We start from the raw sequence: 27,522 nt of genomic DNA, 5'->3' as shown, positions 1-27,522 counted from the left end.
AACGACTCTCAGAAAATACTTTATAGTCACTCAAGTAAATTCACGAAATATTCTAATACATCAATAACTTTAAAGTGGGAGTAACTTGAAGTTTTAACGCGTTAAGTCTAACGTGAATCGCCCTACAATTTTTAGGCGACAAACGGTTCCGCTTCTTCTTAGCTTTCAGTGTACTTAGGTCAACACTGTATCGTCTAAGTAACAACAAAGTCTTCAACTCAAGGGAAGGGGGCGGGTGCAGCTCTTTATAATTTATACTTTTCGATAAGTATTTGGTCTTTGTTTTTCGCTTTGAGATAAAATCCTCAACTATGTTAAGAACGAGAAAACTTGTCTTTTTCAACTCGTTTTCTGTATTGTCCGTACCGTTGCAGCGACAGTATACAATAGCGGTAATATTCTCTTTGTATCTCAAAAGAAGGCTCTTAAGTTGGTCAGTACTCAAACTACGGTTGTTGTTACTGCGGTGCTTACTAATGGAGTTATTTATGGCGCCGTGCCAAATAACTAGATCGTTCCAATTCGACAAAAAAGGATGCAGATAGTATTGTATAGTTTTCTGCGAGTCCCTGGCGTTGAAATTAAAGCTTAAACCGGGCTTTGTGAAACAAGTCTCTTTCACGCGCTTTTGAGACGGTGCGGACAGTTTACGGAGCGCGTGGTCTTGAGAACTGGCCCCTAGTATGAACACCATACGCTATGAGCCCTTATTCGCGACGGTAGTTACCAATGGGGATGGGAATTGAGTAGGTCGGTTGAACTCCAACAACCATGCGGAGGAAAAATGAGGCTGAACAAATTCAACTTAACCTGCTTAATATCACTGTAGCTGACCACTTAACATTACTGTGACAAAACAGAATCAACGCGTGAGCTGGTAAACAGGTGCGTTGGAGAGGGCAACTTAAGTTTTAGTTAGCCAAAGAGATGGGGAATCAGGAAAATTGGTTGAATTGCAACAACCACGCGGAAGAAACCTGAGGATGAAAAAACTCAACATAACTTGCCTGATACTGCCTGCCCAGACCACTTAACATAAGTTGGAATCGGATGAATAAGCGAATTTAGGGACTTTATGTCGTAGTTTTTTTTCTACAGTTTTTGATTTTTTTGTGTAGTTTTAGCGACCAAAAGTAACGATTATCAAAAATTTCCTACAAAATTGACGGTTCGAGAGCTCGATTCCAAAATTTATTCAAAAACAATGATCTAGTACTTCTGTCTATGTTCCGTTTTTCTGGATTTTCAATCCGTTCACAATTAACAAAAAGAATGTGGTATCGGGAAAGTTATCACTTTTAGCTTGCTTTGGGTTGGGATAAACAATAACACATCGTACGTAATTTTTTTGCAAAGAGTGGTTTCAAAAAAAAAACTAGGCGAGTCTTACAGTTTTGGAGATTGGGCGATCACCGGTTTCGGGTTGTCAGATTTTTGGTCAGCTGCAGAAAAAATCTCTAGTAATAACTTTTCAAACTCACTCAAAACGTCTGTAGTTGACCCCCTGTCTGATGTTTTGGATATCTGAAAAGGCCTCGTTCCCGTCTGGATTTTCGCCTTGTCGGCCAGCTGCAAAATTTAACAACTTTTCATCCAATTAGACACTTTTCCGCCAAACGCCAACTTTGAGGACTTTCAGCCAATTCGGTTAGCTGCACACTGTGCCAACTCTCTTTCAGCCGACTGAGCACTGTGACAATTTTCGGCCAACTGAGCACTTGGCGTTTTCGGCCAACAGCACAACTTCACTCTGTTTTGGCCAACTCACTCTGTTCCGGCCAACTCACCCTGTTTCGGCCAACTTCACGCTCTTTCGGCTTTCGTCCCTTGTGCTCTTCGTGTCCCTTGGGGGGCGCCAAAATGTGCGCGTCAATCTCCACGAATTGTAAAAAGATTAGATTTCAGACAGATTGAATTAACGAGCATTTTCCCTCGAAAGTTTGTAATATAACGATTTTTTACATAATTCAACATCGGTAACATCGGCCATAAAAACTGCACAACTCAAAGCAAGCTGCAAAAATGGCCAGTATTTGTCCTTGCGACAAATTGCTCTTTTTAAAGGTCAGTCTTAATCAAGGCTGAACCAAATTAGAGCGAAAAAACGGTTAAATTAGGTTCATTTTCGAACCTAGTTACGGAGTGTCCCATCAAGTTCGGGGCATATTTGAGTTCTAGAAAAGAAATGACCTAGGCGGGATTTGCATTTATGCTCTCGCTTACGTTTGCGCTGCAACATGTATATTTCTAGAAAATTTTCCCAGTGTCGAGAAAAAACCCGTTTCAAACTTTTATTTTTGGTCTAATTTTGAGCGAACGAAAAAACTGCGAGCAGGCAGGGGCGGATCTAGGATTTTCTCGAGGGGGGGGGATTTGCAAAAAAATTTCAAAAATTTTGTCGACTTTTTTTTAGGCGACCAAATTGATTTTCTGAGCTCTCCTGAAGCACTAAAAAGAACCTGTTTTGGCCAAAATTTCTGCCCCGCAGGCAAAATTTTTGAAAAACAAGCCAAAAAAGGCGTTTTTCGGCACTTTTTGGAAAATTTTGATGAAAAAGTCGCGCGCGCTCCCCCATCAAAATTAGTATATATTGGCGCCGAAGGCGCTGTAGAAAAATTTTAGGGTCGATCGGCCAAAAATCTATTTCTTAAAAAGTACCAAAGGGGAACTCTTTGGGTCGGCAGGGGGTCGAATCACTGAGAGGGAGCGTCCGCTCCCCCCCCCCCAAAATCCGCCCCTGCGAGCAGGCTTATTTTGTGTTTCAACCAAAAAACCAGTACCCATCAATAATCATCGGAATGATTGGAGTGATATATCATATTAAAACTTTTTAAGTTTTGATTCGAACGAAATTTTAAAGTTTCCACAAAGTTGTCCAAGTGTCAAGAAACACTGCTTCTTGACACTTTGAGTTTCTAGTAACGGTATGAGCGAGTACAGCGAGCAAGCAGGATTATTATTTTGGAGGGTTTTGAAGCACCGTTTTCGGAAAGCGCTGTTCTGGGATTTGAAAACTTCAAAAACTGAAAAAAAAACTTTTCACACTTCCCCAACTCTTCTACACTGCCCTTCCCCCCTAAATTTCCGCACCTGCTTTAGTCAGATCCTTTTGTTCTCTATCCGTACAAAAAACGACACTAATTGAAAAAGAATATCGATGATCAGAATATTCTGTGCTACTGCTACTTGCACAGCAATCAGCTATCCTTGTTATTTTTTTGAAGTTAATGCGCCCAAATTGGTGTACTTAATTAGTTTAATTTGAAATCTTGAAGTCTATATTTTCTGTATTGTGAGTTTGAAGACTTTTGAGATTGGCAAAGTGTTGTGCGAATGCTTTTCCTTCCTCAGGGATTTCACCTGTGGCCTCACACTTTGGTAGTCATCGCAAAAAAATTTAGTAACTTGAAAGTGAGAGAGCGCTACGAAAAGAATGCCATTTATAAGTAAAAAAAAAAACTCTCAAGAAAGGGCCAAAAGACGAAAGTAGGGTTTTTTGTAGTGTTTTGAGTCCTAGGAAAGTCAATTTGGTGCACCTAAAAAGTGTCGACAAAATTTGGGTTTACGGAATTGGTATTCTGAGATCTGCCAACACACTAAAATGGCCTTTTTTGCCAAAAAAATGTTGCTAAGTTTTGGAACAAAAAAAAACTGGCTTAAAATGAAGTTTTAGTGAACTTTTTGAACTTTTTTGGGGCAAATTTTATCCTCTACTTAAGTGCATATTGGCACCGACCAACATCGTATAAATTAAGTGTATATTTTGCACCGACCAACATCGTATAAATTAAGTGTATATTAAGTATGTCGTTAAGTATTAGCAAAAGGGGTGGGTACCTATTGTGTGTTGTGTGGTTGGGGGGTCGACTCTCTGAGGGAAAAAATCCCCCCTTCAATCCGCTGGACTGGCTCATTGTACCATTTTATGCCAAGTCACCATTGATAGTCTTTATCTTAAGAGTTCAGTTAATATTTCGTGGATTACACTCAAATAATGGATTAGGGTGTTCAATGGTCATGCAACCGATTACTAACGAGTAAGTTTGGCGGTGTTCCGATTGTTGCCTTATTTACAGTGCTTGCAACTTCCATTCCCGTCGTTGGGGTTCTGGAGACAACATGCGACACTTGGGACCAAGTCGAGTCGCTGAGGGATCTGACTATGTGTGCAGATAAACTGGAGTCTAACTACGCCTGCCCGACGGGAGAGGGCAACGAGACAGACGCTTCATGGGCCGAATCAGAAGTGTCTCAAGTAAGGATTACAAATCATTCTTTTTTCTTGTATTTTAACTCTTTGGCTCTTTTACCATTTCACCTAACCATATTTTTTCTCGAAAAATTTTCTGCCAATGCAGTTTATGAAAAACAAGACACACCAATCCGAAATCAGAACTCATTATTGTGAATAAACTACACGGCAAAACTTTTTTTCGAAATTTTAACAGACCACTGCTTCAATATAATTAATATGATTGCTGACAGGGAGCCCAGGGATGGTACTACGACCTCTGTTGCAACCAAGAGGGAAATCAAAATGCCAACTCAGAGAAGGTCCGCAAAGCGGGATACTGCGAACCTAGTCAATGCACCTTCAACCTGGGATCGGTTGAATTCTGCATCCGGTCTCCCAGTGTCCCATGTGAGGATGACGTAACTGGATCGAGACATTACGTAACCAACCAATGTTGCTACAACGCAGATGGAGATCTTCTGAGAACCAAAAGCGAAGGTGCGGGAAGTATGTCTCTTCAACCTGGAACCATTGGAAACATTTTTGCGCACTACGATATGGATCTGAAGCCATACAATGATTGTTGCAACGCTAATGGTGATGTCGACGAAATTCACGAAGACTGCAGCATCTACGAAACGCACCGACCGACTATTTTGGGAACCTACAAAGCTAGTGTTACTGCAACTGCGCAGTTTGACCCTCACTTTTCAACTTCAGATGGCTTAGTGTACTCCTACATGGGTCTAGGTGTCTACACATACTTGCTGACTAACCACAGTCATCCAGTGAACTTCCAAATTAGTACCCGTAAATTTGGAGGAGGTACTATGATATCTGGGTTTGCATTGACCTATGACGTCATCAAGATCGAATGCTATCGCGCTGATTCTGGTGAAACTCACTTTTTCATCAATGGGGAAGACTTCTCGGCCGAGACGATGACACCATACACAAAACATGGAGTGTATGTTGAGCTGTTGGAGAAAGGAATGAAACTGAACATCCAGGAACTGCAGCTGATTCTCAACGTGTACTACGTGCCTGGGAGGAACTTCATAGCTATATATACCACACTGCCCGAGTCTTTCCTTGGAATGACAAAGGGTCTGATCGGTTTTTATGACGGAGACTCCTCCAACGACTTCACCGCTGAAGGTCATTCCCCATTAGCGTTATTTTAAAGATATTTGACTCTTTTTCTTTTCCCTTCACTTGCGAATTTTATTATGTAATTTTTCCGTTTACTTTGTCCGACTGTTACAAAAATTGGCATGACTAACTAGATCATGACAAAAAATTTGGTCTTGATACTTATCCTTGTGCCAACCCTCGTTACACCATAAAAGTGATGCTTATTTGAAGTAAAAAGTGCTAGATATTTCACCAAACTCTTGAGGAAAACTACAAACCTTCCGAAATTGTTACAAAAAAAACGCAAGTCAACCTCAAAACACACTTTATTTTTCCGACCACTCCATATGTTCTCCGACGCTCTCGCCACCTGAAAACTCGAAACTCGACACCCTCGCCACCCGAAAACCCCTCCTGTAGCACTATTTTAGACAACGTTTTGCCTCTTTAGGGAAATCTACTTTTTGGTCTCTGAATTCACAAGTTCTTTTGATGGCAAGATAAAATAATCTTGAGAAGTCAACAAAATTTTCAAGAACTTTTAAGCATCCTGCCCGAAACTCCTAGACTTGCTTCCAATTTTATGTGTGTTAGATATAAGATAGGCTTACATCTCAAAAAGTTCCAAACCTGTATTCTAAAGGACTTGAAGAACCTAAATTATTATTTTAGACGGTTCTGTCTTGCATCCGAACACAGACAACGCAGTGCTGCACGAGTTGATGGGAGACTCGTGGAAGGTGACGGAGCAATCTGATTGGCTGTTCGAGCAGACTGTGTTGCTGATTGAGGAGGACTTGAACGAGGGCCCGATGGAGGTGCCAACGTACACTGTGCCATCTGGAGTGGCTGCTACCATCACCCAGGTCAGAAATCGCACCATCTTGTTTTATACTCAGCTCACTCACCCTCGAGCACCTTGTCTTGTCATGTCTTTTCCCATTTACGCCCTGAAGTCTTGATTTTGGAGTTTCGGAGCTAGCCACCATTTCCTAGTCATACGTCTGGCTAAGTTGTTTGTCGTTACCTGTGTTCCACATCCCGTGCAACTGACCTTAGACTTTAGGCCCGTGGAGCAGTTTGTGGTAATGCTGATGTCGTCCTGGTTTCGACTTCTACAAATCTTGAAAAGGTTTTTCAGTTGATACCGTCGACTTTTACCTCTACTCGCCTGCTTACCGCCTCCTGTTTCCGACCGTGTACCACTACTATTTCTTCCCAGTCAAGCAGCTGTTTGTGCCGTTCGAATGCAAATGTTGCCGGCGTTAGTCCATTCCTCTCCGGCTTCTTGGACTAATCTCTGCCAGAAGCTAATTAAGAGGTTTCTCACTTTTCCTGATTTTGTCTGGACTTGAGCCCAGTTCCTTAGCGCGATCATGTTGACATTCCGGTGGTCTGGAATACGGCGGATGTGACCAAGTCTTTGGAATACTCTTATTTCAATTTTTGTTCGGATACTTTCTATGCCTAGCTTCTTCTAAATTTGAAAGCTGTTCACACTTCTGTCCTGTATTTTGAGCAGCGCGCCTGCCTTTCCGTTGCTCCACAAGAAGCGGTAGTCGCACATATCTGCTACACTTTGCAGCTTTTCAAGGTCAGTTGCTGACCACAATCTCAATTTTGACCGATTAGCATTGAGGCCTCTATGACTCCTTGAACGGTTAGGGTTTTTGTGCGCCTGGATAAGGTTAATTTCCGGAGCCATTACTTAACTTTATACCAAGCTTGGAAGCTCTGTTTTATCCGTCTGCTTTTCCTATGAGGATACCTAGCATTATTAATTCCTAGATCTTTTGTTTTCCGAAAACGCATTTTTCGCTTTCTCGTCTTGAAATGTTTTCTCAAACTCTTACAAGATTTTTTTAAACAACCTTTTTGCCCTGTTCAAGTTCGCTAGCCCATCCGATAAGGGATGATTCATCGGCAAAGAGGGACTAGGCGATCCTGATTTCTTCTGTGGTGCTGATTCTAAGTCCTGCTCTTTCTGCCGTATAACCAGATCAAACCTTATTCATGATTGTTCTTCTCTGCTAGAGTTCTCCTATTTTCAGTTGTTCTTTTTATAGCTTCCGAGTGTTATATGTTAAAATGTATCGTTGACGTGGTGCAGCCTTCTCTTAATCCTCGTTGAGGAGTCAAGAGCTCACTCATACCCTCACATTTTTTCACCCAATATTGGGTTTGTTCATGCAGGCCTTTAAGCTCACTCAAAACTGTTTCCGGACTTTTTAAGTTCTGCAGTTTTACCCCTAAAATTACCCTGCTATTTCTAGGATGAGCCTTCGTTAAGTCTAAGAAAACTGCTATGGCCCTTTTCATCGCTGAGTCTCCGTTCGGTTCAAACACTCTGCCTGTTTCTTTGTCAATACGGATATATGGTTGGGTAGCGTCGGCCGTTGACTTGCCTCACTTGTTACGTTTTAGCTCTCTTCCTGCACCTTCATTGTTTCCGCTCATTTTCAAAGCCTGGAGGCAAAAACTCGTGCAATGATTCGGCTGGTTAGCGACTGAAGGCATGCCCCACGGTAGTTGTTGAATTCGCTCCTCACTCCTTGTTTGTTCAGAGGAATCAGCCACCCTTCTTTCGGTTCTTTCGGCGAGATGTCTGGAACCGATATAAGAATGTTGATGATACATTCGTAAACTGCGTCCTTTACACCGTCTGATACAGCTCCCCGATGTACTGTCCTTTATCGGGTCGAGCTCTCTTTCTATACTTTTTCTGGGTTATTGGCGCTTCTAGAGCAATTGCTGCTTCCACAAAGATCGCAACGTTCTTGGGTTTTGGTCATCAAGGCCCTTCTAACTAATTCTACGTGGAGATTCTTCATAAGAAGCTTTTTATCTCTCTTTTTTGGTTATCTAGCCATAGATTCAGGGTGCTCTTCCGTTTTACCTCGCATGCATGTTTACTCTCCTAAGCGATGATTTGCATTATCTGTTGCCACTTGATCTTGGTCCCAAGGTCTGATGTCCATTTGTCAGCAGCCTCTCGATATTCTCTCTGCACAATTTCGTTTCTTAGATTCTCCTAGTTCACTAGGGGTTTCTTGGCAGTTTAGGCCACCGTCTCACCGGTTCGTGATTCAGGGTCATGCACTTTGGTAGATGATCCTTCAACCCAACATTATCTTTCCTCGTCCAGACATTCCTTATGACCCAGCTCCTCTTGTCCTGTCGGATAGAGAAATCATCTAGTTCATACCAAGAAACAGTACTAGATTTTTTCCAAGTTCTTCTTTTCCATTGGCTGAAAAATGAGTTATCCCAACACCTATAGTTGGCATGGCACCAGTTGGCGAGGTCGTTACCGGAAGTATTTTTTCTTCCTTTACCAAAAACCCAATTCCTGATCTACTGCCCTGTTGTCGGTATTTCCTACCAAAGAGTTAATGTCTCCTCCGATTTTTTGGGCAACACTTTTCTTGATATTGATCCTGGCCCAAATTGATATTACCCAAACTCCATAGCGGTTGGTACAGGGCCACAAATTAAGGGTGCTTACTTCGACTGAGCAGCAATATTTTCCACAATCTCTTAAATATCCTAGCTCCCTACGGACGTTCGCCCAACCGTCTCCGTTCCTTAGGAGGGTGCCGCTTAGCTGCCCGTGGACAAGCACGCCGTAGAAATCTTTGGTTTTGTCCATTTCGTCCCCAGTTCCTCCTCCTTTAATTCTGAAGTACAATTTCGGTCTGGCGTCATGAGATGTATCGAAGAATTTCTGTAAATCTGTTTCTATTCGGGAATATCACTCTTGCATAAAATTATCCAAACAATCTTGTTTTTATGCTTTTGTAGAATTGCCGCTCTCTGTGTTCACTTGCCGTCGCGCCTCCCTTGCCGTTGTTTCCGTATAGCGATCCGCTCACGTTTCCTCCGTTCCTTTTGCTCGTATCCTGTTGTTACAGAGATGAAGTTTGTGGTAGCACAACAGCTATTTTGGAATACTCTGCTCCAGCGTCCGTTTCCCCCCAGGTCGTTGCAGTTTCATTGCGTCCAACCTTGACAGCCGATACACGTGGCAGCCCAGTCCCTTCTCGTCAGCTTTTCTAGTGCATCCGTGCACCGCCAGGGCCCACTGGGCCGGGCTTATTTCAACGTCAAACCTCAAGTTCAAAAACACCAGTTATGTTCGGTGCCTCTCCTCTCCTTTTGTCGCCTGATTTGTCCAATTGCGGTCAGCTGCGCCGCAACTGGTTTCATAGGAGGGTATCTGCCCGACAGTGCGGCCTATATAGGCTAATGACACTGACGAGCCCATTCCCCCCATTTGTCTCGATTTTTGTTCCTCCTCCATCTCTGATGGGTTCCGTGCTTCATTCCGCATGCTGCTTCATTCCGCTTGCAGCGCTTTATTCCACTTGCAGGATTTTTCATTCAGTTTGCATATTTTAAACTCAATTTAGAACCATGTTTGCTTTTTTTGGCACATATTAACCCGACACTGGTACCATGGCAATCAGTTTGGAAATTGCTCGAGTATAAATAAACCAAGCTCTTTTCTAGTTCCCTTCTTTCAAATTCACTTTTGAATCCTTATTGTGCTGACTTTTTGCAAAAAAAAAGAGACAAAATATTTGCGCTCGGAGTGCTTTTTTTTCAGAAGAAGTTCGACATTTCAACTAGCCATTTTTGAATCATTCAAAATGTTTTGTTGTTTTGAGCCTAAGTTTGAAAAGGAATTTTACTTTTGATCTTTTTTTTTGAAAAAAAATGTGGGTTTAAAAATTGCTATTTTGGCCAATTTGGCACAATGAACGCTATATGTATTTCGCGCTATTAACGGGTAAGCGGAGATTTAATCAGTGACAGAAATCGTTCCAAATAAGTTGATGGAAGCTGATTTGGCATAATTGATTTGTTACTAGGAGCGAGTTCTATCACTTTGTACTTATATGGCCGGTGCGAGGAAGGTTCTCACGAAAGTATTAAGTGTAGAGAAAAAAATTCGTTTTTTTTATAACATTTGAATTTTTCTTGTTATTTTTGCTCCACAGACCTTAAAAGGCAGTCAAAACATTCAGGGCTTCGCCCTGATACGAGGAGTCTTGTTTAACGTTGTCATAATGCAATGAAATTGGGTATGGTGAACAAGCTGACTACTGTGCACAGATTTGTTCTTCATACTTCGCATTGTAACTTCACATAGTTAACCGTTATAACATTTAAGTAATATAAGCCACCGAACGCCCATGGATCATAATCGATTAAATTGTCATAATATGGTCAGCATCTATAAAATGACCAAATAATCGGTTATAATCCATTAAAAATGGATTATAATCCTAATATTTTTTATCCCAATAAAATCCATTATAATCGATTATAATGGATTTTTTCGAGGGGGTTATTCATGAAATTTACAATTTTGTTCAAAATTATCTCATTTCCTGTTTAGTGTAGTTGCTACGTGTTATGTTTCATAAAATGATACATTTAAGAAAAAAATTTATATATTTTTTGTCTCAACTTTTTCTAATTCATCGCAATTTAACACTTCATTTTACCCCCGCCCCCCAGCCAGTTAAGCCCCCAGTACCCAGTATACTACCACCCACCAGTCTAATATCCCCCCAGTTTACCCCTCCCACCATTTACAAAATTAATATATAACATTTATAAAGTGTCGACTTAAGAGAAGTACTCAATGGTGAGAAAAAAGATACAACATTTGTTTTGTTCAGACGACCATTTCAGAAGGTGGAAAGCAACTATGTTCTAAGTAGTCCTTTTCTCAATTTTTATCACCTCAAAAATGCGGGTCAAAATTGATATCAAACTAAAACCCGGCTGTTTCCAGCTACCCCCCATCCCATTTCAAATTTTCTGTTGTTATGATTTTTTAAGTGCTCTCGAGAAAAATTGTTTTAGTGTCGTGAAGAACTGGTCTACATTTTTTGGTGTTCAGACTAATTTAGACAAAAACTGATAAGAGGCTTACCGCCATTAAATTTTTCATTTATTTAGTACGAACAATATTTACGTTAAAAAGCGACGCTGACTCTCACTATTGCTCTTTTCCATCTAATTCAGCCGCCAATTAAAGGAAAAAACCGCAACGCAGGAAAAACGAAAGATGGAACGTGAACAAACGAATTTTATTTAATTCCATTTTTTAAATTTGTTTTGATAAATCAATGCGATTGCAACATTCTGACGTTTTGCACAGCAACCATCTATATTTTGTTCAATTATACTTGCAAAAGCAAAAATCTGGTAATCAGAAGCTAGAATGTTTTTCCGTAAGCAACTTTTCATAAAAGAAATTGATGAAACTGAACTTGCTTTAATATTGAACTTAACAATTTACAAGATTTTTCCCGCATAGTGCTTTTGTACCATATGGATTGGGGCTCCAGTCCCAGTAGGATCTGAAGTTTTTTTAGCATGCATAAAGTTGAACGTTTTTTTTTTTGGTATAAATTGAATTGTGGGCTCTTCTTGGTCTGCTGAGGTTTTGTTGTACTATAAGCGTGTATAATGGTAGTTATAAAGGCCGTTTATTGTAGTTTCAGTTGGGACTTGAATTGTTAAAAAAAATTATATCAAATTCTTAGTTGGCTGGACTGGTCTCTGCTCAAGACTCTCGGCTTTGTTTCACTTTGTAAGTTTTGTTCCGTTGCCACTTAAAATTAAATTATCTTGCCTGGTCTCCTTGCCTAAAACTTCTGTTTTATAGAAACAGGTATTAAGAAAATGTATGAGATGGGGTTTTTGTTATTTATATTCTTCGAGAAGCTTTGGAAAATTTGTAACTTCATGCCAAAAATTTAATTTTTCTGAAACTCTTTTCTACCTATTTTCAAAAACAGGTATGAATAAAGACCACCTACTCCTCTGCGCACCTCCATAATTCGCGAGGTTCCTTTTGCTTTACCTCACTGCCAACAGCCTTCAACAAGTTTTTGAGAAAAATGTTTGATACATATTTTTGGATTTTCTTAAAAACTAGCCTCCCAAATCTAAATCTTTGGATTCAATGGATATAACGGGTTGTGGAAAATTTTCCTGTTTGAGCGGCTACGGCCAAAGTTTTTTACACAAAATTTTATGGCTCTCAGACTAGTTAAATTTTTGATTTTAGACCATTTTTTGATTATTTTTGACGTTTCTCGAAAACTGCTCTCACAAATCTGAGATTGCAGAATAAAAAGAGATAACAGTTGCTGAGAGACCCCCTGCAATAGCGGCCGCTCAAATTTTTTCACGCAAAAATTTGTTTTTCTCTGAATTGTTCTCGATAATTATCCTGCCAAGTCTGATATCAAAGGTTTAATCGAAACAAAAGGTTGTTGAAAATAGCCGTTAAAATTAGCTACACCAATTTTTTAGAAAACAATTATGGCTTTCCAAAACTTTTGAAATTTTGACCGTCTTCTGAAAGTTTCGGCCGTTTTCTACAGGTTTTTTTGACTCTGCTTAAAAACTGCCCTTTCAATTAAGTTTCATCGAAATAGCCGGTTGCGAGAATTTTTTTTAGCAGAAGAGTGGCGACTCCTGATTTTTGTGTCTGGCAATTGTTAGGTCTTTGAGAACATTCCAGTAATCTCAAAAATTTTAAGTCTTCACAATTTTGTAAATAGCGAAACAATTAAGGTTTCGGGTAGAGTCTATAATTTGATATCACGCATTTGATACCGCGTCAGTACTGCAAATTCAAAAAATATCAAACACGTACCTCTAGCCTTAGCTGGGCACCTAGTTATCTTTTATTGAAACTAATGACAATTTTAACGAAAAATAATATCTTTCAATTTTATGAAAAAAATGCTTCTCATACAATTTCATATGCAAAATGCTTATCGTATAGTTTTTTAAAAGCTTTATGGAGTTGTACGAAATTGTTGAATAAGCTTTTTTCCATAATGAAAATTGTATGACAAGCAGTTCTGGTCGACCCCGTTTGTTTGGAGTTTTTTTTCTTGTTTTTTTTTTCTTAATTGTTAATGTAGAAAGCCAGTTTAACCAATACTAACTACGCGAGAGAGTTATAAACTAAGCGAAGAAATGCTATAAATTGACATCGAAAAAACCCTAGATCAGCCTCTGGGTAAATTGTGGCTACGGTTTGTACTTTCCAATAAGCATGATGATATTTCAGTCTTTCTGTGGAGACAACTACAACTGTATTTTGGATGTGTACTTGACCAATGACTCATCACTTGGAGCTGACTACACTGCAGCTTCCGAGTCCAACTTCCCAGGCACCAAAGCCGCTATCTTCACCCGGAGGTCACACGAGGTCAACGCACCTCCGCAGTCACCGATTACCACGACGCCATCACTCTCCGAAACGCACTCGGCAGAAGGATGGTTGCTGTTTGCCCTTTTGATTGGGGCGAAGTTGGCTGTGTAACGTGTAAAATTATATTTATCCATTGAAGTTTTTTTTTTAAATTTCCTTCCGCAGTTTTGTAACATTTTGAACATCATGTTTAACGATCTCAGGATTGCTTGCTCATTCTTATCGCGGATGTTTCTGTAGCGGAAAAAGATTTCACAGAAGTTTCATTTTCTTTGTCTGAAATCGACGAAATTCTGTTACTCGGATAACTTTAGAGTTTTATTTGGATCTCTCTTTAGAAACAAAACTCTTTCTCGTTGCATTCTTTTTGACAAGAATTACTGAATTTGCTTTGGTTTCAACCAGCGCGCTTGTGACATTTTCTCGCGTTAAACCACCAGATAACTAAATCTCGCCTTAAATAATCATTATACAGTTGGTCCAAATCAGTTCTGAACAACAATTGATTTCAGTAAAGAGCGTTTAAAAAGACAAAATATCTTGAATTCAGAACTGGTGGACAAAGCATTCGAAAAATTGTTTTATTTTAGCGATAGAAAATTAAATCTTCTAGCTGCGGTTGTAACCAAGAACTACAAAAAATAGCGAAAAGCGACTTATTGCAAATCATTGTACCCAGTTGCTGTGCAAGTAGCACTTGATTTTCCTATCACGTCATTGTTTATAAAAATTTATCGAGTTAATTAAAATTTCTTTCGTTTTCCCAGATAAAAAGAGAGATGCGCCTAAGATTATATTCAACAAGGAAAACCGGTCACTGAGTAGCATGTTCCGACCATAGTATTAAATAATACAACATAAAAATTTTTTTTCAAATTAGTTTTTTTTCGTTGTGATGTGATAAAAAGAGCTGCACGAAAAAATAGATAGTAAACAATTTCGACAGTCATAGTAAAAACAAAACAAATTGGAAAGCTATTTTTGTAGAAAAATGACTAGACGATTGAAAAAAAAATCCAAAAAAAAACTTTCAAAAAACTTTCTTTTCACTTTTTCTTGCAACTTTTGATTTTTTATGATTTTTGATTCCAAAAAGACGCTAAAGCACTCAAAAAAATAAAATTACTCGGGTAAAACTAAGTTTTTACGTTTTAATCATTGCTATTTCAAACCGGTTAAAAATTGGGACGTTTTTTTTTGAAAGTAAATTCTGTTCGAATCACAACTGTAAGGGCTTAAATATGAGATACCAATCAACTTTCTCCGATGATTATTTGTGCTGGGTAACTTTGCGTGGAAAAAACTAAAACGCTCCAGAGTAAAAAGTTCCTCCCCATTTTTCAAATGGTTGGATCAGGGGCGGATTTAGGGGGGGGGGGCGGACGCCTCTCCCCTCAGGAATTCGAACCCCTGCCAACACAAAGGGTCCCCCCTTTGGTACTTTTTAAGAAATCCATTTTTGGCCGACCGACCCTACAACTTTTCTAAAGGCGCCTTCGGTGCCAATATATACTAGTTTTGAGGGGGAACGCGCGCCAAAAAAACGCGTTTTTTTTGTCAAATTTTTCCAAAAAGTGCCCAAAAACGGTTTTTTTGACCTGTTTTTTCAAAAAATTGCCTGCGGCCCAGAAAATTTGGCCAAAACAGGGTCTTTTTACTGCTTTGGGAGAGCTCTGAAAATCAATCTGATTGACCTAAAAAAAAAAAGGTCGTCAAAATTTTCGAAAATTTTTTGAAAGTCCGCCCCTCCTCAAGAAAATCATAGATCAAGAAGCAAAAACAAATAATGATTTTTTTTTCATCTTTTTACCTTTTTCCTGCTGGTGGCTGAGGAGTCTGAAGTCTGAAAATATCACAGAAACCTTCATTCACAATTTTTTTTTATCTTTGGCTGGATTAATCTCTTTCTTTTGTTTTTCCGTTTTTCTCCTTTTTCTAGTCTCAATCTGCGACTTTTTCTTCTCCTGTAGCCTCTAGGGCAGGTATTTTGGCACGTACTGAAATATGTGATGAAAAAAATTAAGGGACAAGCAAAATATTGTAGTTTCCAAAAATTATCATACCTAATCTGGGAGATTTTCAAAGTTTGGACCCTCAAACAGCTCACAAAGGCAAAAAAAATTTTGGGTTCAGTTTCCGCTGCGGAATCGACACAATTTTTCTTGGGCCAACCCTTGTTTTTTTAACTACAAGGGTTCCGTCTTCTGAGACTCGACAATTTGGGTACGAAGGATATCATCTGCGCTAAAAGCAGCTCGCGAGCTATCACCTCATAAATAGAGCCCACACTGATCGAACCAGTAACTGAACCATGAAAAGGGACTCACTATTTCTTCTAGGATGAACAGTCTTGGTTGATACTCAATGAAATGCTTCAGGGGCGCTTCTGAGGGCTTCCAACTCAAAATTAATGAGCAAACAGCGCCCATATTTGAGGAGGTTTACCAAATTTTAGCATATTCTTCGTTTATTATCGCCACTTTCGAATGAACCCAAGTAATCATCCATGTAAAACAACCGTATCACTGCTCAAGTTATTTCAGAAAATTTCAACTTTGTCCTTGACTATTTAATGAAGCAAAAATTTTACGAAACATGATGAACCCGCAAGCACCAAGAATTTTGCAAAACTGCTTGATTCGATAAGGCATCTGCTTGATTTGAAAAAACATAATTAAGATTGTAAACGAAAAATTCCTTTCTTAATCTACACTTTGGTGAAATTGATTCAAAAAATAATCCTTGTCTAGAAGATAAAATGTGACAAACTATGGAAAGATTTCTACAAAAAGACAAACTTTTTTGATTTTCTCAATTCTTTAATTTAAAATAACAGATATCAAAAAATTTAATTTCCAGAAAACGAGCGTTTCCGCTACAACGAACATTATCAAATATGTACCACTCAGGTTCAAATACTTTAAACTGAAAAAAAATTCAAGAATAAACGGGTTAAGATGAACATTTTTTTAAGTTTTGCAGAGTATAATTTAATCGGACTTTCCCCTTTTCAAGTTCGGATTATTTACGTTTTTTCAAAATAAAGAAAATTGAGAATCAATGAGAAACATTGCTCTATGTTTTTTAAATGAGCAAAATTATCTGTCTTTTTTCATTGAAAATTCGGTTTAATTTCGCGAAATCAAGCGTAATCAAGGAAGTCTACGACCTGATTGCAGAGATCCACTTCCGTAGTTTTTGTCGGGTTGAAAAACTGAGCCAAATATTGCGCATCAGACAAACACTGATTCAGAGAACTGTCAATATTGCAATCTTTGGGTTATTTGCAGAGGATAGAAATCTTTTAGTTCTATATATTGCTTCAACTTGACTGTTGGGGAAGACCGACTTACTTTTATCGGAAATAAACAAGTCACATTGAGGAAGATGCTCAATGCCACTAATTACTGATACTAGATTTTAAGTTTCCTCAGAATCTGATTCTATCGTGTCACTATGTTGAAATGATTAATCTGAGGGGTGAGGGGTGGGAGGTTGAAAACCTTCACTGAAAGGCAACAATTTGCTCGACATGCATATGAAGGAGTTGGTTTTTTTTTGAATCTCCTTTCAAACTACTGTCCGAACTCTGAATAAGGAGTTTTTGTGTTTTCTGAAAACAAACACCACTCCGCGTGATATCTTTGGTGTGTTTTCTATGTATTTTACAGTTTTTCCATTCATAAAAATTTCGAAAATGAAAAAAAAACCTCGACCTCCAACATTCTGAAGGATTGCATTCGCGAATTGTATGACCAGTCACGTAAAAGATTTTCTTGAGTTTCATTTTGAATAGTCTTTCTCAGTACAGCTCGCTCGGTGTTAGCGTTTTCACGTGAATCAATGATTGTGCAGCTGATGATTTTTTTGTGCTCTAATTATTGCGACCCGGTTGTTGGAAATTTTTCACTGGGTCTAGGTTGTTATAAACAAATGGCAGAATTCCGTGCACCAATTCCAGTAGATATTATTAGAGTTTTTTAGATCCCATTGGCAATTCAAATTTGCCCAACAGTAGCAGTCCATGACACTTTATGCTCGAGTTTATGATTGAGATAACTATTCTGACTATGGGGGAGCGATAACCGTCAAAATTTGAATTTTTGCGTTCTCTGTGTGTAGATAGTTTGCAAATCGTAAAATCTGTTCTCATATTTGTTGGAAATTGCTAAATTTTCTGATATGAATGGCGAAATTAGTTCAACTACCTAAAAATTCTTAATTTCCTCTTTTTTTATGAGAAATTGCTCATCAGTATTGGTTAAAAAATCAACTTTTTCATTTTCTCCAGTATTTGAGTCAACCAGAATTACATATTGTGTTGGAATTTGTGAGACTCACAAACTGTTCATCTGACACTGTTTGCTTAGGGCACTGAGCCCGATTCGTTACCGTTTATCTTCTCAGTCTCACTTCTAATTTAGTTTAAATTTAGTTTTTAAAAATCGGCACAAATATTTTTTTTGTGAAAAAGTGAACAGCAGAAGTCACCTTTATTGAACTACTTTTGTATTCTTTATGCTGATCAGATAGATTTAAATCATCTTTTTGTTCATAAATTCGGACCAGGTTTTCAATGCTAACTTTTAATTAACTAAAGTGATTAATTTATTTTTCAAAGTTTTCTAATGCGCATTTTGACATATTAACTAGATATTTAAGTTAAATTCCGTGAAGACAGGAGACAAAAAGTTTCCAGTCTTGTATGTTGAGAATTTTTCCAGAAAAAAACAGAGTAGGGCACTCAAAAATTAAATGCTCAAATGTCTCCTGGGATAAATCACAGTTGTGGCTGCTACTTGTACTCAATCACTTCAGGTGGAATCTGCGTGCATTAACCAGAAAAACATGAAATGACATTTTTATCCACACATCAAGTCTAGGTAGACACCAAATCTTTTTGGTAAACTGAATCAGGTTATGGGCCTCCCAGCCCATTCATTTAATTGAGTTGTGGACTCGTAATAACGGATAATTTCTGTATGTACTATTCAATACTAGAAATGAATGAATGCCACACGAATTTAAGTGATTTCAAATGATCAGATTTTCAATGTACTGCTTGCTATCAGGTAAGTTTTTCCATAAGTCAAACCAGCCAAAAACCAGTTTGTTCTTGATGAGCTTAAAATTGAAAGTAAATATTCATCATCATGAAACTTATTAATTTGTACCGTTTGTTCCTTAAACCGATACTGCCATTAAAAACGCTGTGATATAACACTTCTTTTCGAATATCAAGGTTTTCACTGTTTCGGTTCTTCAGCTGATTATTTAAAGTTCCAGACATGAATTAACTGAAACTAAATCTACCTTTATATGTCGCGCAACATCAAAAAGTTTTGGCAGAACTTAAACTGAGAGCGTGAGAGCTTATGCACGCAAAGATTTGCTTAAAGAAAGAAGGCCTTTTGTTGTCTTATTTGCTCCAGTAACAAGTCTATTACATTGTCTTTTTAACGCAAAAAACATAACAGAACCTAAACCCAAAAAACATAACAGAAAAACATTTTGGCTTGATCAACATCCTTGAATGGCGATAGATCAAGGGCACATGAAAAATTTTACTTCTTTGAGTTGTAGCTGTGTTTGCTCGCAGTAATTTTAGGCGAATTATAAAACTCTTTCAAAGTCTTTAATTGTTATAAAGCATGTGTTGTCATCTGCATAACAAACTATTTTTGGATTAAATTCATCGAAAGATTCATTTTTTTTTTACTTTGCCTGAATTGCTGTACAAATGATCCTAAGAGCAAAATGAAACAAAGCAGATAAAAAACCTTTGCCTAAAACCGGGATAACTTACAAATTGGATGTCAGGAGCCCGTTAGTTTGAATTATTGTTTTTGTGTTCAGGTATAAATTTTTATTGGCTTTAACTGCAAAAGAATCCAGATTTAAACCATCAAGAAGACCAAGGAGAAGCGATATATTGACTCTGTCTAAAGCTTTTGAAAATTTTTTACTACACAATCTCTTTTTTTTGCTAGTTTTTTATGAATAATTGACTTTTCCAGTTTTCGTAGAGCTGTATGCATCTTGGTGTCCTTTGATAATCTCCCACCAATTTTTTTGAAGTGTTCGCGTATAACATGTGAAAAGACTTCAGCATCATTTTTCATAGGTTTTCGAAGGACTCATGGGCTGAAAACCTTGCATCAAAATTGCATTTTAAATTTTTGCAAAAGTTTTATTACTACGGGAAAAAAACTTGCAGGATACTGGCAAGTGAAAGTGTAAAAAGTGAAGTCTTTCGCCAAAGTACTCTTATATTCATCAATAAAAATCCTTCCTGTATAAGCCAGATGTAAGTCCATTTCTTCCTGGAGCCTTTTCATGTGCAGTTTATCATTCGCATTTCATTCACTTTTCACCCTTTCTCCTCTTCTTCTCTTTTTCAACGAAAGAGGTAACTCTGCAATTTGAAACAGACACTAGTTAGTTTAAATACAAATCAGTGTAAAATTTTTGAATTCCGAAAAAGAAGGTCTTCGTGTGTTGTGAAAATGGTACCTCCTTTTTGCATTGGTTTTTTCTTAAAATAGAAGAATTTTTTGAATTCCCTTGGTTCAAAATTTTTTGCTTTTCCAACGTTCTGTAGTTGCCCAAGTGAAATTTTCAAATGTTGTCAGCGTTGCAAATTTTTCTAGAAATGATTAACTTACGTAATAGTTTTTTGTGATGGTTCATTATCAAAACTTCATGAAGTTCACTTTCTTTTTTTTTGTCTTGAATGTATTTCACCAGATCTCGAAAAGCAATTTTGAGATTTTCTTAAGCGCCAGAAGAATCCATGAAAATTTTTTTTTAATTTCCTTTGATGAGATCCGTGTTATCATCTAAAACTGTTTCGTTTGATTTCCAGTAGCTAGGTCCTATTTTCATTGCAAACTGTGGTCTTTTGGAAGCATGCAAAGAAAGATGATCGGGTAATAATGTCTGAATGTATGAAATAGAATCATCATCGCTTTGGAAATTTAGAACTAATACTTTCAGCTTTTGTGTCTTAAGGAGTAAAATCACGACGTTCCTTTTATTCTGCGAAGTCTAAGAATGGAATTTTAGCTAAAATTTGGTGCTTCAGCGTTTTGAATTTCTTAACTCTAGCATCTTTTGGACTCAGTAAGGCTGAGCTCTTGCTGTCAACATATAGAAGAGCATTTAAATCTCCACTCATGTTTTCTGGATTCAAAAAATTATTGGCAAAAATTTATTCTATTGAAGTGAACCTGACTATTTCAAATCCAATAGATGATACAAGTTTTTCTAAATGTAACAAGATTAGCTGAACAAATACACATTAGTCCGCTGGCATTGTTTGCAGCTGGAACAAAATCCAAAAATAGATCATATTTTTCAAGCAGACTACGGTGTAAGCCATCAATTGTTGAAAAATTTGCTTCTTGAGGCATGAGTACAAAAATGGTGCTCTTCTGTAAAAAACGATTGTTCAGAATGGGGAGTAATTTTGCAAGATTACCCAAACCAAAATCTTTTTGAGTCACTTTCAACCCCGGTTTAATCTGTGCAGGTGTTACTTTTTTCAATATGGTTGGCTTTGATCCCAACCACCTGACTCTCTTACTTCTATCCACATTAATCTTTATTCTCCCATATCTAGAAAATTTCGAGAATTTTGATTGGATAATGTGATGAAGGGACTCTTGACTGTAACCTCTGTTAATATGACAAATGCGTTTAGTGAGAATGAATATGGTAATTTTGCCAGTTTTTGTATTTGATCATCAGTGGGGCAATCTTATTATAATAACATACTGTTTTTCCTTTTGGTTTTTAGAGAGAATTGAGATTAGATGGGATGATTTTTCTGGCTGTTAAAATCAATTTTTTGGTTATCTTCAAACGTTGAGTCAATCACAACTTCATGTTGTATTGGGATGGGTTATTCTCATTAAATGTTCGTCTGACACTGTTTCCTAGGGCACTAAGCCCACTTCGTTACGCTTCATTTTTTCACTTTTCAGTTTTTTTTATTCCTATTGAATTACTAAAAATTGGTACAAAAATTGTTTTCGTCAAAAAGTAAACAGCAGAACTCATTTTAAATTCAGAACATTTATATTTCTACATATTTTCTAATTTAATTTTATTCAGTTTAGAGCTTTATAATTGTCGAAAACAATTCATCGAGTTAGTATCCTAATTTTTGATAACGAAACTGTTTGTAACTTATTAAAAGCTCGTCTGGATAGTCTCTGAATTGTTCTTGTACATTTTTTGTTCGACCTGATACTGATTAAGTGAGTACCATGGTTCGCAAATTGTTTTTCGTTCTGTCCTTGACTTGCGCGTTACAAACAAAATTTTACTACCGGATACAAAGTATCCTGGAACACTTGAACTATCTATTTTCTAATTTTTAGCAGTTTTTCTTCAATATACATTACTTTTACCGGATACCGGGTATTCTGGCTTTTTGCTGATATCTAACATATGCGTGGTAGTTGGTATCAGAAGGAGAGCATTTTTTTGTATTTTTTTTACTTCCCATGACAAAAAAATTTGCAAATTGATTTTCCATGACGTCGATGTTTTTGAGTATGCGCAACAAATAACCGCAGCATTATACTTAAGCTTTGCAATGTTTGTTGATACAAAAAATCACGCCAATTGTTTATCTGTAATATTTTTTTGAAGGTTGAAGCGAAGGACAACTGAAAATTAGGTGATCAAAAGTTTTGCATTCTAAGTTACAAACAAAATATTCGGGCTCATTCACAAAAAAAAACAACCGTTTTTTTCGATCTTTAAAAACAATGTACGCGAACTTATTAGGATTTTTTTTCTCACACATCGAACCTTGAATTTTTCCAAACTTTGCCTGTAGAAAAAAAATCCACTTTTCTTTTGAACAGAGATAACCATTTGCAGCAAACTGCAAACGGGAAATTGGAGCTTGATAAAAACTACAGTTTTTTTAGCAGAAAAAATAAACATCTGGCAATTTTTTCTACATTCGAAAAATTAAATGGCTGTTTGTAACACTTGAAAATAAACCAATATCACTAGAATCTATTTTATTTGAGATTTTTGTGTTTCTCAAAAAGTTTTCGATTTTTTCTTTTAGAAATTACAGTCTGTTGGTAACAAACTGTTTTGATCTAACATAACCGAGGCAAAAGAATTAGTAGTTTTATGACTTTAAAGTTTGAGATGTAGGCATGGTTAGCTTACCTCTTCATCGAAAATTGGCTGTTATGAAATTTCTTTCCTTATACGAGTCTTTTGGATTCTTTCGTTTCTGCATCTAATACATTTTGGCACTTACTAATGGTTTTCAAACAAATTTTAGTATGACGAGCCATATGAAAAAATCTGCAAAAAATTGGACTGTCAATATAATTGACTTGGCAATGTTAAAATTGACGTCAATATTAAAATTTTTAGATTAAAAAAAACAGTGATGTTTTTGAATTTGAGAAGTCAACAAAAAGTCAATATTCTCGACTTTTTCGAAAGAAAAAGACATCAAGTTTTTTTTCTTGATTGTTTTATAGGATGATAAATCAGGTATAAAAGCATTTTGCTTTTACTGATAATAGGCGTCATTTGAGTTTCGATTCAGCAAAAAAACCCGTCAATACATCGGATTTTGATGAGGCAATTTATGTCGTCTGCATATGAAACTAGTTCGGGGCTTATTAACCTGAAACCTTCATTTTCTTCTTTAGATTCAACGAAGTAAATAAAAATTAACGGAAAAAATGCGGAAAGGGGGCAACCTTGACGCACGCCGCGATGAACTTTGAAGCTGGCTGATATAAAACCGTTCATCTCAAATACTGCTTTCGATTCTATATAGAAACTTTCAATAGCTCCAATGGAAAACTCATCAAGGTTTAACCCTTTCAAATTTTTGATGAAAATAGATCTGTCAGCTCTGTCAAATGGTTTAGAAAATTCTCCTTTGACTGCGCATGAAAATCGGTTAGCAAATTGTTCTGGAATAATAGCTTTTTTAAGTTTCATATTGTTGTGTGCATTTGTCTTCCGGGAAAATAGCATGCTGATGGTTTTTACAACTTTGCAAAGGTCTTTTTAATTTCTATTACAAATTACATGGGCAAACATTTTTGCGTCGGTATTGTTGAGACTAATCGGTCAAAAATCTTGTGCTGCTATGGTCTTTCAGATTTCGGATGCAGTTTGATTATTGAAAAAAATAAACTACTTGGGATTTTTCCACCTTGAACAAAGTGATTGAAATTTTGAGCTAAAATTGAACAAAATGCTTCAGTTAAATTTTTGTATAGCCAAGATGTAAGGCCGTCTGGTCCAGGCCAGGCCAGTTTTTCAGATTATTTATAGCCAAGTGAGTTTCATCTTCTGTAAAGTAAATATAGCCATCTTTCTAATTTTTTTCTAGTTTATTTTTTGATATAAACGTCATTAGTAGCTGATCGGAGTCTGTTGTAAAATTATTTGAAAAATAAATTCGAAATTGATAAAAATATCCTCATACATGTGTTAAATGTTCTGATCCACTTGATTGAATCAACTATGTTCTTTGAGGTCAAGTGACTACAAAAAATTGGCACACGCTCAACAGTATATCGGAGAGATTTCTGAAAATTTCAATGCTCTCGGATATTTGATATTTTTGATAATTTTCAACTAAACTCGGATTCGGCTCTTTTCCGCTGTGAATGCAATCTCTGAGAAATTTTTTTTGATGTTTCAACTTATTGAGTTCTTTCTGATTGAAACGCTTTTTGTTCTATTGAATAAACTTCCAAAGGTCACAAAAATTATGCTTAAAGTATTCGTAACCATTTGGTGGGTCATTTCAAAAAAAATTTTAAGATCTTTACGAATCAAATTGGCGCTGTTTGTTAAAATTTCGCCACTTAATTTCCAGTAACTAGGGCCGCGCTGATACAAGTTTGAGAGCTTAAAAAAACGTGTAGGAGCAAATGATCATAAATTTGTATTTGAGTGCTTTGCATAGAGTCATACTTTCCATAGATTTCGAAGTTCATAAAAACATTATCTAAGCGAAAAAGTTATAATTTTTTCTATCAAATTGCATATAATCATGAAAATCATTCTTAAGTGCGAAATCAACAAACCAAAACAATCAAGAACTTGTTCTTTGAGTTGGGTAAATTGTTTTATACGTGCATCATTTAACTTATGTAATGAAGAACTGTTAAAATTGTCATAATTCAGTGCTTTGAAATCATCATTCAAATGGGTCTCAGTATCCCCAGACCACCAGGTCACTCCTAAACACAGGGCTACTACTTATTTATTATATCACTATTGTTTTCGTTCAGTAGATAAAAATCATCATTCCCATTGGAGATGTAGCAACCCCTTCCATCAACTCCTAGCTTTCTTTTCATTATCTGAAAACAAATTTAGATTTTTTAAATTCAATTCAGGACAATCTAGGAAGCTAAAAATTTGTTAAAATAGAGAGTTACACTCTCCTTCCCGAGACCCTCACGGGTTCTGGAATCCGGAAGAAGAGCGGTCTTGTCGTCCTTCCGGAAGGCTAGTGGAATCGTCCCAATAGCCATCCTGTTTCTCGGGAAACGTTCGGTAACAGACAGTAAAACGGACAATCTTCCCAGTCCAATGTTTTAAAAAAATCGATGCATTTTGGCGCCGTTATGGTCGAATGTCACAAGTTTGCTGCCATTACAACCCTTATCGCTTGTTTTTCATTGTTTAACGTCATTGTTTTTCTTGTCGCTGACATTACTGGAGCTTATTGGTCTGTTCATTTCCTATGTTGCACCAACCATCGTGATGACTTTTTTCTTGGTTTTGAAAGATCTTGCTTTTTGACATTCATGTAGTGAAGTTTATGAAACGAGGTTTCTACACCATCCCATATTTTAAAGCCTTTCATTCTCGATTAATAAGACCTTCAGCTTTTTTCTTTGTTCTTCGGTTTGTTTTTAAACTTCTAAAATTGATCTTCCTGTATAAACATGGTGACCCGGTTCAGTTAGATTACAGGTCTCATTTTGGATTATAGGGCTATGAATTATGTCTTCCGGTTTTTGGAGAATTAATTTTGCCTGGATATCTTTGCACGCATAAGGCAAATTCGACAGTTTTGGCAAAATTAAGTCAAATGTTCGTGGGTCTATGAGACCTTGGAAAGCATCCCGTGGGAAATACCGTCCTGTTAATTAGAATGATTCCTTCGCTTTTGATGCTGGTTAAAAATAGCTGTTCTTCGGTGGGAGCAATAACGGTATTTGTCCGAAATGCAGTTTGCGATCATCTTTTGTCACATTTATTGTTTCTGAGATTTTCATCTTCTGTTGCATTGCTGTGGGGAATTGTTTCAGCATATTGGAAGCCCAACTTTGATATGCCTCAGCCAAACTTTCGGCTCTCTTGACAATTTCTTTCGTGAATGGTGGGATGATTTTGATTATTTAAATTTGTTTTGTTTCTTCCGTCGCTTTCTTTCCTTTTAGCGCATTTCTCAAATTAGTTTCCGTTTAAATCAGCACTTCATGGTTAATTGGTAGCTGAGATCTCGCCAGTTGTTGTTGACTCATGACTTAGTTTTTTTGTTTCAAAATGCAGATATCAGAAGGCAAAAATCTTTCATAATCAGTATGTACTTCAAATAACATCATATTTATCGAAAATAACTCATCGAATTAGTTACGTAAATGTTGACACAAGAAACACCTTCTAAATTGTTAAGAGCTTGTCTAGATAGTTTTTGAACTGTTTCAAACGGATACTGCGTGTCCTGATCGGCAAACTGTTTTTTTTTGTTTGTCCCCTGTCTTGTGATTAAAATACATTTTGTAGTACCGGATACAGAGTATCCTGGTACGCTTGAAATGAATCTACCTTCTACTTCTTAGCAGTTTTTGTTCAATTGACATTACTTTTACCGGATACCGGGTATCCTGGTTTGTTGCTGAAGTCTACCATATCCTTGGCAGTTTTATCAGAAGGAGCAATTTGTATTTCGTATCTTCCCTACTTCCCCTGACACAAATGTTTGCAAGTTGATTTTCCATGACGTCGATGATTTTGAATATGCACCACGAATAACCGCAACCACATACTTAAGCCTTGAAATGTTGGTTGATACAAAAACTTCACGCCAATTGTTAATCTGTAATGTGTTTCTTGAAGTTTGAAGCGAAGGACAACTGAAAATTAGGTGTTCGAATGTTTGGCATTCTAAATTACAATAGAAAAATTTGGGGGCATTCTCAAGAAATAAAAACCACCGCTTTTCTCGATCTTTAAAAACAGCGTACGCAAATTTGTAAAGAAAATGTTTTTCCCATACATCAAGCATTGAATTTTTCTAAATTTTGCCTGTAAATTTTATCAAATCTTCTTCTGAACGGTTTGCAGCAAAACACAAGCGCGAAGCTGCAGCTCAAAGAAAACTACAGTTTTGTAAGCAGAAATAATAAACCTCTCGCGATTTTGTCTGCAGTTTTATAATTAAACGGCTATTTGTAACGTTTGAAATTATCGCAAAATCACTCGAATTTATTTCAATAGAGATATTCGTATTTCTCAACAAGTTTTTGAAATCTTTCGAGAAAATAAATTCTGTGGATAATATACTCTTTTGATCTGACATATCGAAAGCAAAGAAATCGATAACTTTCAGACTGAAATGTTTGAGTTGAATCTTTTTTTTTTCAAAATGTACATTAAATTTTTTTAGTTGAGTGTTTCATAATCAATATGTACATCAAATAACATCATATTTATCGAAAACAACTCATCGCGTTAGTAACCTAAATGTACACACATGAAACACCTTCTAAATTGTTGACAGCTCGTCTAGATAGTTCTGAACTGTTTCTGTACATTTTTTGTTCAAACGGATACTGGGTGTCCTGATCGGCAAACTGTTTTTGTTCTTTCTGTGACTTGTGCTTAA

General features: G+C 37.1%; 2 protein-coding genes across 3 annotated transcripts in view; both read left to right on the top strand.

Moving 5' to 3' along the window:
• LOC134839258 (sushi domain-containing protein 2-like) overlaps positions 1-13,966 on the top strand; it is a 49,172-nt gene extending 35,206 nt beyond the window's left edge. The window contains exons 4-7 of the mRNA XM_063854791.1: positions 4,077-4,255; positions 4,486-5,392; positions 6,041-6,234; positions 13,473-13,966. Coding sequence (XP_063710861.1) covers positions 4,077-4,255; positions 4,486-5,392; positions 6,041-6,234; positions 13,473-13,727 — 1,535 coding nt within the window. The 3' untranslated portion in view covers positions 13,728-13,966. The remainder of the gene's footprint in view (positions 1-4,076; positions 4,256-4,485; positions 5,393-6,040; positions 6,235-13,472) is intronic.
• Positions 1-27,522, top strand: part of LOC134840219 (kinesin-like protein KIF9) — a 510,307-nt gene that overhangs the window by 395,196 nt on the left and 87,589 nt on the right. The gene's annotated exons all lie outside the window — the stretch shown is intronic.

Source organism: Symsagittifera roscoffensis, chromosome 1, assembly GCF_963678635.1.
Source record: "Symsagittifera roscoffensis chromosome 1, txSymRosc1.1, whole genome shotgun sequence".
Classification (NCBI taxonomy): Eukaryota; Metazoa; Xenacoelomorpha; order Acoela; family Convolutidae; genus Symsagittifera; species Symsagittifera roscoffensis.
The sequence above is the reverse complement of the archived record's forward strand: the minus strand, read 5'-3'. Positions and strand labels throughout refer to the sequence as shown.